At 33.0% G+C, this 19,634-nt stretch overlaps 1 protein-coding gene across 1 annotated transcript in view; it reads right to left on the bottom strand.

Annotated features, from left to right (window-relative positions):
* Positions 1-1,717: 1,717 nt before the first annotated feature.
* Positions 1,718-19,634, bottom strand: part of LOC145665723 (uncharacterized) — a 50,316-nt gene continuing 32,399 nt past the window's right edge. The window contains exons 3-4 of the mRNA XM_081732868.1: positions 6,307-6,414; positions 1,718-1,872 (exon numbers count right to left, since the gene is read on the bottom strand). Coding sequence (XP_081588994.1) covers positions 1,728-1,872; positions 6,307-6,414 — 253 coding nt within the window. The 3' untranslated portion in view covers positions 1,718-1,727. The remainder of the gene's footprint in view (positions 1,873-6,306; positions 6,415-19,634) is intronic.

Below are 19,634 nucleotides of genomic sequence, written 5' to 3'. Positions count from 1 at the left end.
AAAAGTATATATCTGTTGAAACTGATTCCGTCCAATTTAGGAATTTTAATAACCCTTTCACCTAAGTCTGGCTTCCGTAACCACTCGGAAATGCAGTGTACTTGTCGTTACTTTGACATGATTGCTGCACCACCAACTTTATTATCAAAATATTTTTAATGCTTTTCGATTTTCTTCAAAATAATCGATAACAAACGAAAAATAAATTATTGATTTTGGTATTGAATTGAAACTTGTGATTTGGAAGACCAGTGTGAACTGGCACACCCAAATTTATTTACATAAATGACTCAACATTTTTTTTTCGAAACAAATTATTTTCTCTTCAAACCAATCAATAAGAAACGGAAAACAAACGATTGGATTGAGTGTTGATCAAAATCTGTAAGTAGAAAACCAGTGTGAAGTTAGCCAGGGATAGCCACTAAATTTGTCTTTTTGTTTTTCGAAACAAGTTATTTTTTTAAACAATCAACAACGAACGAGAAACAAACCACATAAATCAACTTTTATTTCGGAAAAATGTCCTTATGTTTTTGCAAACAAACTACTATTCTTAAAAGTAATGAACAACAGACCCATATTAAACGATTAATTTCCTTCTTGAATCGAAATTTATTAATAAATGGACAGGTGAATTTGACCAGATCCAAAATTTATTCTATGAAGTTTTGTTTTTATTTTCGAAACAAATGATTTTTTCTTGAAAACAATCAGTAATAAACGGAAAAACAAATGATTGGCTTCGATTTCGAATCAAAATATGAAAGTATGGGGCCAGTGTGAAGTTGGTCTTCCAACTTCATTTTGTAAATATCTGCTTACGAGTTTCGAAGCAAACGATTTGTTTTTTCAGAACAATCAATAACAAACGATAAACAATTGAGTCGAAATTTGAAAGCGGGGGGGGGGGGGCAACTTCAAACAGCTCTGAAACACTTCTTTAATCTCCATGTCTCTATTCTCAAGGGATTTTAAAATATGACTGTTACTATAACAATTACAACTTCTACCTTTTTTTCTTTTTCCCTTCTAAGGAAAACATCAAAAAACGCTGAAACACGCCTTTAATTATTTTAAATTTGAAGCCTAAATACCACATATCATGTCTTTAACCTTAACGTACTTCGAGATATGGCCATCCAATTATAACAATTGCAACCCCTTTTTTGTGTCCCTTTCTAGGTCAAATATAAAAAACTGTGAAACACATGTCTAATTATTTTAAAGAGAAGTCCAAATACCAAATTTCACGTCTCTATCATCCAGAGATTCACACATATGGATATTTTAAGATTAAAATTGTCATCCCTCTTTCGCCCCCCTAAGCCATCGAATTTTTTAAAAAAATTTAACCTACTGAGACTTTACATTACAAATCCTATGTCCTGTCCAAATTTCAAGTTTCTAGCTTAAGTAGTTTGTCCTTGACGTTGATCAATTAATCTGTCAGTCAAGACTTGTTATAAAGAAAGATTAATCACGCGAAACGTTTTTCTAGATGTGGAACTTCTATAGCTGAAAATGAGAATGGAGAACTTAGAACTAATCTCGATGCAGTCTTATCTGAATTCGACAGTAGATAGGGTTATCCTGATCTGGTTTTGAACCATTCATATATACTCATTTAAAAAAAATAACAATTTTATTAATTGTCTTTTATTTAGAAACATACAAAATTGTTGAAATATTTATACATGAAAAAGTTAAGCGTCCAGATCTCGACTTTATTGTCTATAAAGTAGCATATCCAAAAATGAGAATTGACATTGTGGAAACAATTCGTAACAATCTATTCCTTTCTTTCCGTGTTGTTGTGCTTTATCATAAATACTCATTTCCTTTGATTGTCTTTTGTCCGGTGGAGGAATTCTGAAAAAGGAAAAAATGTAAAAGATCAGTCCTTACGTTACATAGCGTATCATTAGTAGACATCTGTTTAATTAAAATGTTTACTACCGCACTAACGTTTACATGGAACTGAATGTGATAAAATTTCTCATTAAGCGAAATGAAAATAAATGAAGCAGTTATTTCAGAAACCGAAAATACTGTGAATCCCTATGATACTGCATATCCGTTTCTTCAGAAGCTTACCAATTTAGAGAAAAAGAATATGTGTAATGCAACGTCATGGAGATAATTGAACCCTTTTCAACTCTGCTCTAAGTTTGGTTTACACAGTTATCACTTACGCTTTAGTTTTGTAATCTGCTCAATAGGGATAAGGGTTACTGCCAATATGTGGCAATAATGTACTGAGTGACATGATCGACACGATTTCCTTATAACAACTTTTCTACAGTATATTAAGAACATACTGTAGTTGGAAATGGCATTCGGTTGCACAATGGATAAAAATATTTGATCGAAATTCGTTGAGAAATATTAGTGTAAAGGTGCTTTTGGGCTTACAAATACATTGCACCAAGACCGCTGTATCACACTCTGTGCATGAAGTGCCGCCCAATGCATGACGTACTTGGATCTTAGCATAAACAATGTTTACAATGATCAGAGTTACTCTGGATTCGACAGCCCTAATTTTCGGCTGGTACATTCTTTAACATATTTCTTTATTAGGTTACCTATTAAAATTGTAAAAGTACTTTAATGCTAATCTCAATACAGTTAAATTATACTAAAATTAAGATTAAATAAATGTATTTATGTGACAAGTTGTATTTTATTTACAATTTAAACCCTACGAGTAACTCTTTATGCTAATTTCTTCGCATGTTATCACAGAGAAAGTGAAATATATTGTCAATCTGAACACAACACTCCGAGCAAGGCCATGTGATAAAAATAAAAACACAATCAACACACTCGCTGGGTCTTTATCAGGAATGGAAATCTGATGAAGACACAACTAACATGTTGAAACTGTTACGTGATTGTCTTTTATATAGTTTTATCACATAGCCTTGCTCAGTGTGTTGCTGTGTTTAAATTTGACAATATGGAAACAAGGCCTGATAGAATAGTTTTATGAAATATACTACATTAAAAATTGTGTACAGTAGAACAACATAGCAATCATCATATACTAATACAAATACTGTGAAACTTGTATAGAGTCGACTCGAAGTGTTTTCTAGACCGTTATTCAAGTGACTGTAAACGAACCTCTATCACACAATTAAACACGCAGTTGTGTGTCTTATCTCTTTGCCTATCTGTCTCTTAGAAAGTAACTTCCGTATTCGATTTCAGTGAAGAATTACATGTACTTCCTTCCAGACTTGGGAAATCCTTCAACAAGAGTTAAAAAAGACATAAAATCAACTCCATATTGGTAGTTTGCAATATGCATAATGTGATAAAATAATTTTACTTTGTAACTTTCATAACAATTATTCGATACCACTGAAAACTGCATAATTCTTTACTATTTCCCGTGCTGTTGCTGCTCAGAGACAAGGAGAATTAAAGCAGTAAATGAATAAGTTGCCAGTGTTCCAAAGTTTCCTCACAATACACGTATCGTTTCAAATTTTAGTCCATATATTGTTCAAATGCATCAATCAAAACAGTATGGATATAATATGTATTTACGTATTATATACGTTATCTTTCTTGCTGCTTTTTCTGAGTGCGATTTTCGTGATTATTCATGGATACTTACAATTGCATTAATACTAACGTGCAACAGATAAACTAAAGTGATAGCTAATGCTATGACCTGAGTACGTCATAAGTTTATCTAGTGGTCAGGATCTTGCAGTTACAGAGTTGAATACAGAACATACCAGCGTTTTCGACTACTCTGGACTGAAAGAAATATTTCACAAAGAAACAAATAGTTTTGTTATTGCGATTCTTACTTTCTAAATTTTCGATAACTCCTTTTCTTATTAACGTCAACGAAATATAACATTAATATTACGAGTGTTAATGTTCAGAATTCTGTATTAGTGTCCGAATCCAGAACCGTATTTTCTGGAAATGTTTTTAGACAGTTACATTATAAAATATAATATACATGTTGAATGGAAATGTTACTATATTACCAAATGTGGTTGTGCTTTGTGTGCAGTTAATAAATTGGTACACATAATATGAGAAGAAATTTATCTGCCTGTACTATTTTTCATATATAAGACTAACATGTAAGTTAATATTCATGTGAAAATAAATATGTCTTGCGAGAAAAAAACTGTTCTTAACACAAATAAAATATGATACCATGGGATTCCACTAAACAATATTGTAAACTGACTATACATCACTAATAATAAATCTTTGTTAAGTCTAAATGAGAAGACATGAGCAGAGATATAGAGAATAAAACGTATGTAAACCTTAGCTTACATTCCATAAGATTTTGTACTTTTTATTTTGTTTTATTTCAAAAATAAATCTACACAGAGGAAGAGGTCAAAAACAATGACTCAATGGTAACGGTATTCCCTAGGTCATCCTAGCAAGTATATTTGATTGGCTTTAAATGTATGCTCAGTAATTAGCAAAGGGACTCATGTGTCATTTAATCATTCAGTTAGACATATCATTTTCAAGTCAACAATCCTGTGCATCTCCTTTCCACGAAACCGACTCTTAGTATACTCTCCGAAGTTCTTGCGACAATCTACTGGAATTTAGAATGGGAGAGGAGGACTATTTAGTCTTGTTAAATACTTGGACATAAAGAATACAAGGGGCAGTTTTTTAAACTGACAAAAGACAGCTTGCTATTCCCTACTGCCTTGAATGTGAATGTTATTGATAGCTAAAACCAGTTCGTGTGAGTAAAGTTACAGTTCTACACAGAATTTACCAGAGTTTCTCCAGATAGGAGATCCGGTTTCGAAGCCAAGTAAACAAAAATCCAATGGATTAAGAAGTTTCACTGCATTTCAAATATCCGATCAAATAAGGATAATCACAATAGAGTTAGAATACAACCCTCTACACAACCAATGGAAGGAAAAAAAATAGCAAGATACTCTCTCTTAATGTCAAGGAGAAGTAAAATCAAGAGTTAGTTTTACAGGTGATGAATCTTATTAGTATGAATTATTTTAACTGCTGGAGATAAAATGTATTACATGCTCATTATCACATTATAGTGAACGCTAACAAGCAATCCAAGTAAGTGTTAACAAGAAAGATCAGTTAAGATTTTCAACTACAATGTCTTGGTGTTCAAAGAAATAAACCAAAATAAAAATTAATAAAACCAAAACCGAATCGTAAGCAAAGATTAGCTTTATTAAGGACGCAAATCATTTTATTCGTAAACGATTTAGGAATTATTATATCGCACACATCATTTAATATTTGGCCTTCTCCGATGCTATGTCATAATATAAATTGTTCAATAATTCATTTGCTTAGGAATGTTTCACTTTAATCCTAAATTAATTATATATTTTAAACTTATAAGTTCAATTGTCCTCCTTTCTGACAATTCAATAAAACTTTGAACCCGAACCTGTCTTGGTGTCCATCTTGGAACGACCCAAGGCAGGTTACATATTTAATCTATTTTACAATCGTTCGTAACATGTGTGGTGGATTTGTATGAATACGTACACGTGTCTCTACATATTTTAATTTTAATTTCTTCAACACTATTACGGAAAACAAAATATTTTAATGGAATTTCTTATAATTGATTGCCTTTTCACTTCTTCGTTTAAAACATGTTCTTTAAAAGTGGATTTAAATAATCAGGGATGTTAATAATGTCAGTTGTTCGTGGAATGAACATTTTATTGGATAAATTTAACTTTAATATTCTGTAGAATATGTAATAGAGCTAAAACGAAACACAATGGAACTAGTGGCTTCCGTTAAATAGTTTAATTTTCTTTGTGTGTTTCGAAAAAATATTTTTCACATATCGATTGTAAAATCTTCTGTCCCAGATTTAATGATAATATTTTTATCTGCTTATTTCAATTTATGACTAGTAACTTGCATTGAACTTTATACGCTTTAGCATATACTTGTGAAAGTAAACACTTTATTCAATTTCATATAATTGCCATTATTTAAAAGAAAACTATTCGAAACTTGTTCATCGAATTAGTTTATAAAAGTTTGAGACCAAAATTAGGATATCTTTGTATGATAACAAAGAAAGCTAAAAGTTACTCGCTAAAGGAAAATCTATTACACTAGAATCAGAGAACAGGTTACCGGGACACCCTTCGACGGCTGAGATTCTACTGTATTTTCATGACGCAAGCAACAACAATACTGAAAACCAGAGTAAAAGTAACTATGCTTAGGAAAGACTGGACAGGGTTGGTTCTAAATGGGTCAATCGGTAGTGTTTTATTATAATTTTTTACTTACGTAAAAACTGCTTTCACAAGTTCTTCTACAAGTGTGCCTTCTTCCGTTGATTTTTGAGCGATTTCACATAAGGTCTTCAGGATGCATGCTCGGCCATCGAAACCCAAACTAAAATCCAAGGGAAAGTAAAATAAGTTTATTTCCATAGTAAGCAGATCAACATAACTTCGAAAGTGATTTTTAAGTAAATTTAAGTTGTAATGAAAAGACTGTTCTGGAAATAAGTAATTCTCTATTTAGTTGGGTGAAAATGGATTAATTACTCGGTTTTTAAAATAAAATATTGTTTTTGGAATTTGTTGTAAATGAATAAAAATAGAATATTAAAATGGCATTTTCATTGCATCGATTGACATAACTAGCAAACTTATGAAGAAAAACTATCTGATAGTATTCAGAGCGTATGCATATCCCTTTCGCACTACAGCTCTATATTGCGGAGCTCCCTGATGGTTAAGCGATTAGCGTACGCATATTTGGCGTGGTAAATCCCGGTTCGATTCCTGGCGTGAACTTATGTGGTTCGCGTCACATGTTGATCAGTAATTTCACGCCTCATATAGCCCCACTGCTGAAAGGGACGCTAAACTCAACTCAAATCAAAATCAAACTTAGAATAGAAGGACTTTTTCATATTCAGTATATTTCGGTTATATATGTATTGTTTAACCTATATTGCATATAAAATAATGCGTCATGATATTTCAAACACTTCTCTAAGAGCAAGAAGTTTACCTGTCATCCTGCGATCTTCTCCAATATTTTTGTCATCGAATAGTATAATTTTTACGAGTTTGTGGAATCTATTTCGACTCATTGTTGCTAAATGGACAGCTCTTTTAAACATTTTTGACTATAGCTCATGAAAACCTAGGTTTATATCATTAGCTGCCATAAGTTTAAAAAGTTGAACAACGATTTTAATTTTACATTATTAGTTATATTTACACCTTTTCATTCATGATATTTATTAGTGTGCTGTACTATACTTCTGACCATATCTGGAGTAAATACTGCAGAAACGAATCCATAATACTGTTTCTTTTCCTTAAGGACGCAAACCGGAATGTTCCCAAACAATGTTCTGTGTATAGCGACGTCTCCGTTGAGGCGGTTCAGATACATACTTATCCCTCATTTGGCTACAAACTCTGTTGGATATTTATTATGTGCAGTAGTGTAAAAACTAATTCTGATCTTGATTCGGGAATAATTAATTTTTCTTCTACAGATGTATTATCACTTAGACTTACAGAATCCGTGTCATTGTATACATGACCCAAAAGTAGGTATACAGTACCGTACTGATCAGCTCATTGCATTTTATATCATTTCTTGTTGTTTCCCCGCAGGTAGATTTAGTATCTTTATTACTTGTTCTTAAAACCTTTTTAATACCTGAAGCTCGGAATAGCCGAAACAAATGAACTCACAAACTAGAATGCTATACTTGACCCATGAAGGGGTGTGTACCTACTTTTGGGCCACCTTGTATAATGGTATTATGTTCTACTTCACTTATCTTGTTCAGAAACAAAGGGTCACTCGTCCCACAAATGTTCAGTTTACTACTCTTGTTTCTTTTCAGAAGATATTTTTTTCATACTTTTCACTCACAATTTACATTCTTCACCTTCATATAGAACACTGATTCACTCCAACAAACAGAAGCTAATTGCAACAATAGTAAGAACTGAAATAACACAGGTATTTAGTGATAAGATTGTCAGAAATGGAGAATGTTGTGAATGAAATTGACAAATACTTGGGAAAGTGGTTTGTATCATATTGGACCAAGATAATAATGGAAAAAGAATTTTGTCACCTTGGAAGATAATGTGAAACAAAGGAATAAACTTAAGTGATTTAGAAATTGACACATGATGGCAATTAGCATTTCTAAAATAACAATAAATATTTTCATATTTCTTACTGAAATATTTCTCAAGTACCATGAGTAAAGTTCATTTGTGGCACTTATGTTAATCTTGGACCAGCAATGATTAAGTAAAAATCTAATCTATGTTGTAAGCTTGCATGTAATAATGCAAAACAATTTTTCAGAATATACTACATAAAAGTTATTCGATTTTGATAAAGCACAGTTAATGTTTTCTTTAGGACATCAATCATCCCCATTGGTTCTGGTTGAAATCGGTCAAGGATGGACTGAATATAGAGAAAATATATAATAATAATAATAATAATAATAATAATAATAATAATAATAATAATAATAATAATAATAATAATAATAATAATAATAATAATAATTATTATTATTATTATTATTATTATTATTATTATTATTATTATTATTATTATTATTATTATTATTATTATTATTATTATTATTATTATTATTTTAACAATTGAAAGTTTCTAGAACATCTACAGTGAGCGCAGAAAGTCTTCGTATTCCGTGTATACTTTGCATTGAAAACAGCTAGCATGAGAACGGGAGGTGCAAAATATATATAAATCCAGAATTAAGACTACACATTCATACATTTTATTTATATATACAAGAGAAAGGACAAACAAACACAATCACTGTTTTGTTCAAACGAAAAGAGAGAATTCCTATCTTGTAAGCGCAAAAAGTCACCGTACACTTATGCTTGAACTAATGTTGATAAAGTATATTACGTTATTTTAATATTTTGTAGGATTACCCTGTGCGTTAATGATTGCCTGTGGTCTTCCTGGCATTGATTTCACCAATGTTCTGTATTTTCGGAACTGATTAAGTCCCATTCTTCTTGAATAGCTTTATTCAGGCCTTCTTTAGTAGAGAAGTTGTGTCTTCTGATTCTTGTCACCAGAACAGACCATATATGTTCTTTGTGGTCCATCACTCCATCGATAAAGTGGACACGACCCATTCCTGAGGCACTCATACAACCCCACACGAGCACGGACCCTCCTCCGTGTTTTACTGTAGGGACGAGATTTCGAGGATTCATTTCTGAATTTACCTTGAACCATATCATAATCCTCCCATTGGATCCGGAAAGATGAAATGTACTTTCGTCCGAAAATATTTCCCTATTCCAGAAACCAAATCCCTTATCTCTATACTCTTTTGCAAACTTTAGTCTCTTTATACGATTTGTCTTGTTCAACCACAACATTTTCCTGGCTACCCAACCATGATACCCACTCTCTCTAGAAATATTCCGCGCTGTACTGGCTACCGCGTGTTTCCAAATCCGTTGCCAACTACACAGCACTACTTTTCGGAACCTTTTTTATTTCCGTAATGATATAACGTTTGTCTTATTCACTCAACACTCTTGGTCTTCCAGTTCCCTTTTTGCTTTGCACAGTGTCAGAAACATTATACCTCGCAATTATTGTTTGTACTGTTGAACGAGGCCTGTCTACAAGCTTTGCTATCTCTCTCAAAGACTTACCCTTCTTATCCAATTTAATAATAACTTTCCTTGTCTCTTCACTTGTTTCTGTTCGGTTGCTCCTTATTTTGACAGCCCACCGTGCAGTTGTTTCACTCCTATTCGCAACTAAACTCACTCTGTCACTCGTCACTGCTATACAGAGTTGTATACTGAGGTGAATACTACTGAATCCCAGTTGTGATGTCTTTGTTTCGTATTCTTACATCAGTTGTACGATCACTTTTTGCATCTACTCTACAAACTTTCTATGGAGTTCGTTTACTTTCTAAACATTGCACTTGTCTTTGTGCTTCTTTATTGATATATTCATAAAGTTTAGTTTTCATTATTCATATTGTGTGTATTACCCTTCTTAAATTTTCTGTTTCTTTTTCAAAGGCACTCTCGTTTCAATAGCGTAGGTTTACGAACACTTTCTGCGCTCATGATTGTTACGTGCGGAAATTTTATCCACACTTTAAAAAAAAAAAAATCTTGGAGTGTATTGCCTGACGAGTATGCAACCCGAAATAAAGATGTAATTTTTTTTAGCGCCTCTGGCGGAAAGTTGTGAATTGCGTACCTACGACGGTGCTTGAGGAGGATGGCTTAGCCATTCGATTGCTACTGTGCAAGTGGGCACTATCTGTTCTACTATATTCAACTGTGGATAAGGTTATTATATATATCACGCGTTTCAGAATTAGTGAATTTTACCGTTTATTCCTGAAAAAGAAATTTATATTCAGATATTTTCTAAAGTATTGGTATCTAATTTCTGAATAGTGTTATTTCGGTTTGGTGATATTGTGTGGATGAAAAGTTCTGTACTGTGACACCCACTTACTTAAATCGGGAGTGAATGGAATTAGATATCACTTTTGTAAATGGGTGAGTTGTTATACTAATTTGTTATATTCTCTGATTTAAGGTATTACATTAATTAGTACTAAATATATTTTATATCTATTTGAATTATAGAACGGTGTGTTATTAAAACAATTTTGAATATAATTTTTTTTAGAAAATTAATGATATGGAATTGTGGTAGGGTAGATGCTGCTACTCTATTAGACTCCTTAAATATACTTACAGTAAAAACAGTTTCATCTAGTATAAAAATAAATATATCAGGATATAAATTTACATATGTAGAAACTACTATTCTTGTTCAAATCCATTGAAAGTAGAGATTGCTTGACTGAATTATTGTTATAAAGTTTTCAATTCACATATATAACCTTTTATTTCAATATCCTAATAGCATCTTTCTGATTATTTATATCATTTTTTTTTTGTTTTGCTAAGCTGAAATACGCAGAAATTCTATAGATGAGAATTCATATAAAAAAAAATAGTTAAGATTTGCATTAGGGGGATCTCGCATAATTTCCCTCATTTAACAATTCTTATTGTAGGGCATGTTTCCCTTTATAGATATTTGTCCTGGTCATTAACGGCCGGTAGCCCACGACGGAGCCATACCTAAGGCACGTTACAAACAGTAGCAATCGAATCTTAAATAATAATAATAATAAAAAAAAAGTTGTTGAAATTAGTTACGGTACATGCCTTACATACTTGATAGGTTTAAAGTGCTGGAGTAAAATCAGTTTTCTTGAGACTATAGGAGGGAACGTACAACATAATACATGTATATACATTTGTTTGTTTGTTACTTTGTAGGTTTCTTGTTGGAGTTGTTAAATATATCCGCATTCTTTTTGTAGCAAAAAAAAAAAAAAAGTTTCAATTTTGGATGGGAATAAGGCTATATGGTAAAATCGGATTTCTTGTACAGTGACTCACAAAACTATTCGGACACATAGAAATTCCATGCATAAATGTTGATACTGTGAAAGATATAAATGCAATTAGTGAGTTGAAGTATGAAATATAAAGAAATATATGTTAGGCGACAGAAAAGCACAAAACACTTCATTTTAGCACAAAAATAAAAGTTACTACAGTAGTAAGACCAAACATAAAGAAACGAAAATATGACACCACAAAACTATTCGGACAGCGATTACTGGTAACACAATAATAGTACTTTGTAATGCAGAAAGAGGGCGTAAATAGTTACTGTAAAGTTTCAGAAACAACGTCCAGAACTTAATCTTTGTATATGTGTATTGAAGAAAGCAATTCTAGCATGCTCTATGGGACGGAGAGGCAAGAACAGCACGTTCGATCAGCGCCAGCTGATTGTCTACCACCACGCAAAGGGCAAGAGTTGCCGTCAAATTGCGGAAATGCTACAAATGAAGAAAAGTACGGTGTTCGATATAGTCAAACGGTTCAGTAAAGAAGATAGGCTCGAACTGTGTCCCGCGGGAGGACGCCCAAGAAAGTTTTCCCCCCAGAGAAGAACAATTCATAGTGAGAAAAGTGAAGAAGAATCCTCGTCTAAGTGCTCCGAATATAACTGCACACTGCAAACAGAGTTAAGGAAGCAAGCGAGTGTAGAACCTATTCGTAGAATATTGAGAAGGGCAAATTTTCATGGCCGCGTCACGAGAAAAAAGCCGTATATAAGTAAGGCAAACTAAAGGAAAAGAGAAGTATTTGCTAGACAACATATAGAAAAAGACGAAGAATGATGGAATCGAGTAATTTTTGCAGATGAATCGAAATTCAATATATGTGGATCAAATGGGAGAATTATGGTGTGGTGAAAACCAAATGAGTAGCTTCTGGAAAGTAATATACAAGCTACTATGAAGCACTGTGGTAGACACATCATGGTGTGGGGCTGTATGTCCGCCAATGGTGTAGGTTAGTTAGTGTTTATTGATGAGACAATGAATAAAAATGTCTATCTTCGCATCTTGAAAGACAATTTGAAGAAAAGTGCAGAAAAACTTGGCTTAATCAATACCCTTATGTTCTACCAAGATAACGACCGAAAGCACATATCTCATGTTGTGCAGCTTTGGCTTTTATACAACTGTCCAAAAGGGCTCCATCCACCTCCCCAATCGCCTGACTTGAAAGTCATAGAAAATCTGTGGGATAAGTTGGAGAATGAGGTACGAAAGACGCCCATAAAGTCTAAGAAATATCTGAGAGAGAGATTACGAGAAGAGTGGAGGAAAATCTCTCCTGAACACACCAGAAAACTGGTTCAAAGCATGCCAATTAGACTACAGGGAGTTCTTGATAAGAAAGGCAAGGCCACAAGGTACTAACTTTTGGTTTCATTGTTTTATTGTTAATATTATTATTTCCTGAGCAAAGTGTCCGAATAGTTTTGTTGCGTGATATTTTCATTTCTCTATCTTCAAAGTTAATAAAATCTTTTCTTTGTTTAGTTACAACGACAACTTTTTTTGATTATGTAATCTCTGACATGTACTTCTGTATCTGACATACTTAATAGCAGCAATTAAATTTATTTCCTTTATATATTGAAGGTAATTTAATTTCTTTTCCATGTGTCCGAATACTTTTGTGAGCCACTGTACGAAACAAATGCTTGTAAGTGTGCAGTCGCTATTAGGCAGAAATATTTTTCTGGGGGGGAATATTTTTGTATATTATAGCATTAACTTTTATTTCTTCATTATTCATAAATATGGAAAATCCTGCGGGAAGGCCTGGTCAGCTAGTATTAAATGGGTTTGTAGGAGGAGAAAGGGGAGTATTTATTCCGCCTAATGTAGGTCAAGGTTGGGATTTGTCGTATTTGGACGGGGAAGCAGAATCAGGTAGGCAACATTTATCGTCGTTCACTGCTGATAATGTAAGTGACCTGTCTTCAACAGGTGTGTGTTCTGACTTTACTGATAGCAGCGGAATGTTGAGGGACGAGTTGGAACCTTTGTGTGTGTCGACAACAAGTAGTCGTAGCTCCCTGAATCCCTTTATTGACCTTGATCAATCAGCTGAGGAGATGATTGCGAAAGAAAAGAAAAGCACAAATCCATTTTGCGATAAAAATAAAGTTGAAATTATGCGCAATGAACCTCAGAACGTACGTTTACTGAATAGTTTTGTGCCTTTTAATTTTAATATGGAGAAATTAACGGTTAATGCTTCTTGTAATTTGTTTAATGAACACGTACGTAGAATTCCTGTAGTAGACGGATCAGATGATGTAAAACTTTTTCAATTTATGAGTGTAGTCTATGGTATTATTAAATTGAAATTATTTCCAGTAGAAACCGTTCTAATTGCTGCGTTAGGAAAAGCGCAAGGTAGATTAAATCAAGAATTAATTTCCTTATATGAAATGACTATCGAATGGTCACAAATTACAAGTCATTTGTTTCAAAAATACATGACACCATTAGGTAAGCGAGCCATTATAAATAAATATATTAAGGTTATGCAAAAACCAGAAGAGAATTTATTAGATTATGTAAACAAAATAATAGACTCGTATATTGTTTGCTATGGATCCCTATAAATTATGGGAATAGTAAAGAAGTTATAAAAATCATTATGGAAGGAATGAATCCCCACTTAAAACATGACATATATAAGTATCGTTACCCTACGTCATTAGACGAGTTGTTGAGTGAATTAAATCAATATGACTTACATCAAAGGAATTTGGAGGTATACAGTGCATTAACCAAGGTTTCAAGTAGAGGAGGTGAAGAGCGTAAACAGGTTTCCTGTTATTTTTGTGGTGGACTGCACCGAGTAGCCAATTGTACTGCTAATAAACAATATTTGCTTAATAAAAAGTTGTTGAAAGTGAACATGGGGATGAATATGGAAAGACGCTTTGCAGGGAATAGTGACCGGTCAGGGGCTCTGAATCAGGAACTTGGGTCCGGTGTTCAATCTTCTAATGGTGCGGGTGTTTCAAATTCTTTCAATAATCAGTTTATGAATAGTGATAGGAGGAATAAGAGACGCTTTGCAGCTAAGAGTGATCGGCAGCAGTATACGCTTCCTATGGAGAGGTCCGAACTTCGAATCCCGGTAGATAATATTGAACATGGACACCCTAATGTGAGTGATGGTGTTTATAGTGAAGTTTCTCAAATTAACAACGTAAAAACAAAGCATTATGCATCTAGACCAGTGAGTAATTTAATGCATAGTGGTAATTTTAAAGGGAATCGAGTTTCAGTGTCTCGGAATGGTGTAGAAAATGCGAACTTAAACATTTTTAGTTCGTCACCTGCTAATAATGAAAGTATTAAGAACTTTAGTACTTTGAGACAAGTTCATGGAGAGGGAGGAACAGTACCCCGAAACTTTGTTGATAGAAATACAGTGAATATTAAAAAAAAAGATGGAACAATAGAAAATAATACTTCAAGAAAACTAATTGCAGCTTTTGTCGATGCTTTTGTGCTAGGAACTCGTAGGCGAGGGGGACTAGACACGTGTTCTTCAGCTTCGCTTATTGATAAACAAAACTTTGATAGGTGGAATCAAAATTTAAAATATCCTGTGCAAGTGTTTAATGAAAAGTTTACAGGAGTAGGAATAGATAAACAGAAGTTAACTCTAGAACAATGTGTGAGGATTCCCATTAAATTAAAGAATCGAGTGTATCGATTAAAGTTTTTTTGGTGGAAAATCTTGAACCAGTTTTTATTATGGGAATTAATGAACTTAAGCAGTTAAAGGCAAAGATCGATTTAGTGACCAACAAGTTAATCCTTCCTTTAGAGAACTCTGTGGTTTCTTTGAACTTTTCATTAACGGACCCCCCACCTGATTTACGTGAAGATACTTGTGTTGTTGATTTGTTTTGCAGAGAACCATCCCAAATTTCAACAAAATTATTTTTGAGGGAAGAATCTTCGGGTGAGTTACCTCCAAACGTTGGTCGGGAGTCACACGTTAGGGAATTTACTCAGAAACCGACCAGGGGACAGTCCAGTGTTGCCAGCTCAGTGGAGACCAATGGTTTTTCCAATACCAGTTTCAATAAGCAGTCTATCGAGAATCCATGTCAATTGAGAGTGGATCCGGAAGTCTTGGAGGAATATCCGGAATTACAAGGGTATGTGAATGAGTTACTTGATAAATTTCCTAATGTATTTTCACCCAATGTAGGAAAAATTAAGGATTTTAATTATAAAATTCTCTTAAATGATTACACTCCTATTCGTAAGAAAGCATATCCCATGTCACGAGCATCTCAAAGAGAACTCGATAAAATTATTGATGAGATGTTAAAATCTGATTTAATTCAACCTAGTAATAGTGAATATGCTTTTCCCTGTTTTCTTGTTAATAATAACGATGGATCTAAACGTATGGTCGTAAACTATTCTGCTTTGAATCGGCATCTTTGTTTAAATACACAGTTTACACCTCGGATTGAGGATATTTTAGCTGAATTATCAGATGCTAAAATCTATACCCATCTTGATATAAGAAAAGCATATTTAACAATACCATTGACGGAGGATTGTCGTCATTTGACGGCATTTCTTACGCATAGGGGTTTGTTTGAATTTAAGGTACTTCCATTTGGATTAGCTGCCGGAAGTCATGTGTTATCAAAAATACTAACTGAATTGTTATATCCGTTAAAAGATGAAGGTGTAGAGTGGTATATGGACGATCTAATTTGTAAAAGTAAAGATATAGAGAGTCATAAGGTTCTGTTAGAAAAAGTTTTAAAAAGGTTACAGGATAAAGGACTTACTTTATCAATTAAGAAGTGTACATTTTTTTTCACGTAAAATTTCATATCTGGGTTTTATTATAGAAGATGGAAAAATGAAAATGGACCCATCTAGACTTGAGATTATTAAAAGATTGCCCGCTCCAAAGAATAAAATGGGTTTGATATCTTTAGTTTCATTTTTACAATATTATGCAAAGTTTGTTCCACAATTTCATGAGGTTATGGAACCAATTGAAAGATTAAGGGCGGCTGCAGTATTTAGGTGGGGACCAGAACAACAAAAGGTGTTAGATAATATAAAAGAACTATTTGAAAATTATGTTGTATTAAAATTGCCTGATTTGAATAAAAAGTTTGTAATTAACAGTGATGCAACTTTAAGAAGTTTGGGAGGGGTGATCCAACAATATGATGATGATAATAACTTAGTTCCAGTGGGTTTTTATAGTAGACGTCTAAAGAAATACGACTTCAATAAGCCTATATATTTGTTAGAAATGTTAGCGGCCATTGAAACCATGGAACGTTATAGAACTTATTTGCATAAACCTTTTGAGCTAAGAATGGATCACGCCGGTTTAGTGTAGGCCTTAAGGAATATGAAAAGAGTGAAAAGATATGGATCGTTATTATACCGTCTCTTTTCCTTTAATTTTGAAGTAAAATCAATTTCTACTAATATGAATGTCTCTGCAGATTTTATTTCGAGATTGTATGACATTAGTAACTTTGAGGAAATAGAGATAGAACCTTCACATGCGGATAAAGTAACAAATTATTTTTTGATTAATCTGTGGAATATGCCTTATGTAAATATGTCTATCCGAGATCATCAGTTAAATGATCCTGAATTAAATAAGATTATAAGGGATTTAAAAGCAAAAAGGGTGATTGAGGGATATAAGTTGATTAACAATATATTGTGTCGTAAAACTAAAACTATTAGAAATCCGTATAAAATTTGTTTACCTAAAACATTAGCTCCAAGTATAATTGAGTTCTTCCACGCGAGTATTTTACCCGGATCTCATGCCGGAATAAGTAAAACTATTGGGAAGATCTGTGCGCGCTTTACGTGGCCCGAGATGCAAAAGGAAATTAGGGAATATGTTTCTGCTTGTAAGGAATGTCAGTTAAATAAAAGTAATAATGTAAAACCTGCAGGGAAGTTGATTTCTCAGTATGAGAAGATAGTAAATGGGTGTTGGCAAATTGACCTAATAGGCCCAATGGTAGAAAGTAAATCAGGACGTTATTGTCTGATAGTCGTAGATTCATTCTCAAAAAGAGTCTTTCTTGAACCAATAAAATTCCTTTCTAGTCAAAGTATTATCAATAAACTTTATAAATTAATGTGTAGAAACGGTTTTGTGTTTTCAATAGGTCATGACAATCACTCGGTGTTTACATCAGCTAAGTTTAAAGATTTTCTCTATGCAAATGGAATTAGGGACATAAGTATATCACCATATCACGCGGCGTCGAATCCGAGTGAAAGATACGTGTCTACGATAAAAAAATTCTTTGAGAATATATTTTGGACAAAAACAAACATCTTGGGATAAAGGAATCTGGGAAATTGAGTATTCAGTAAATTGTGCTATTCACGAAGAAACAAAATGTAGTCCTATGGATTTAATTTTTAATTATGATGTATGTAATCCATTGGATGTTAAATGGCAAATAAAAGCTTCAGATTTAAATACTCGTGAACCGGAGTTATGGTCAAAGGCTCTTCAGAACATGAGCAATGCGTGGAAACGTAAAAAGAAATTATATGATAGAAGGCGTGTTGATCATAATTATAATATCGGGGATAAAATTTTGATTAAAACTCAGTTTCTTTCCTCTTTGAGTGATAAGAGAACTAAATCTTTGTGTCCAAAATGGAGTGGCCCTTATTCCATAGAACGTTTCTTGGATGGAAACACTGTTCAAATTAGAAATACGGAAAATCCTATAGATATCAGAAAGTGTCATGTGAGTCAAACAAAGATATTTAGGGAAAGGAGAAACATTGTAAAATAATCATAAAGTAGATACCTCTCATACTATTAATTAGATATGTGATATAGAGAATCTGTGATATAAAGAAATGATATTAATGGTCCGGCTTTAAAATTAAAAATATATATGTGGATATATTTAATTTTTAATGTGTTATTAATACTTGTCTTTGTTAGTTTTCCAGATCTGGATGTGTTGTATAATTGTCATGGTTTTGTTAATTGACCAATGTAATGGTAATTCTCGGAAAATTTTATGGAAGATATATCAAGATGCCCAATTCATGTAGCGAGCAAGAATGGATGTAAGATGAGTACTATGATAAAAATTGTAATATTTTTTTGTTATTATTATGAATTATGGATAGTAATATTAAATTAATACAATTTGATGAACTCACCTGTGATAATATTATATATATATATATATATATATATATATATAATTAAAATGGTTATTGATATTAAACCTGAGATAATGTCACATATTGAAATTTGTGTATTTTATGAATAGGATAACGACTGACGACTTTTCTTTAACTAACGTGAGTGTTTGTGACTATAGTAATGAGTGAAAGTGTGTTTGTATTTTAGGGGGATTTTTTTTCTTTAGTTTGGTTTCGTTTAGTTGGAGTGAATGAGTTTGGCGAGAATGAGTTAGTTAGAAATAAATAGATGTAGGTTAGAGGTGTTAAATTACTAACAGCGACTGACAAGGACTAACGATAAATTAAATTCTATTCATAATTAAGAAAATAAGGATAATTACATGTTGCAAAATTTGTTATAAAAAGTTGTGCCAACTTTTTACCGCTGAGTAGGCGATGTGTGTTACGTGCGGAAATTTTATCCACACTTAAAAAAAAAAAATCTTGGAGTGTATTGCCTGACGAGTATGCAACCCGAAATAAAGATGTAATTTTTTTTAGCGCCTCTGGCGGAAAGTTGTGAATTGCGTACCTACGACGGTGCTTGAGGAGGATGGCTTAGCCATTCGATTGCTACTGTGCAAGTGGGCACTATCTGTTCTACTATATTCAACTGTGGATAAGGTTATTATATATATCACGCGTTTCAGAATTAGTGAATTTTACCGTTTATTCCTGAAAAAGAAATTTATATTCAGATATTTTCTAAAGTATTGGTATCTAATTTCTGAATAGTGTTATTTCGGTTTGGTGATATTGTGTGGATGAAAAGTTCTGTACTGTGACACCCACTTACTTAAATCGGGAGTGAATGGAATTAGATATCACTTTTGTAAATGGGTGAGTTGTTATACTAATTTGTTATATTCTCTGATTTAAGGTATTACATTAA

Source organism: Thermobia domestica, chromosome 12 (genome assembly GCF_964235325.1).
Source record: "Thermobia domestica chromosome 12, izTheDome1.hap1.1, whole genome shotgun sequence".
In the NCBI taxonomy this organism is placed as follows: Eukaryota; Metazoa; Arthropoda; class Insecta; order Zygentoma; family Lepismatidae; genus Thermobia; species Thermobia domestica.
Note: the sequence above shows the minus strand (reverse complement) of the source record. Positions and strands in the feature narration are given on the sequence as shown.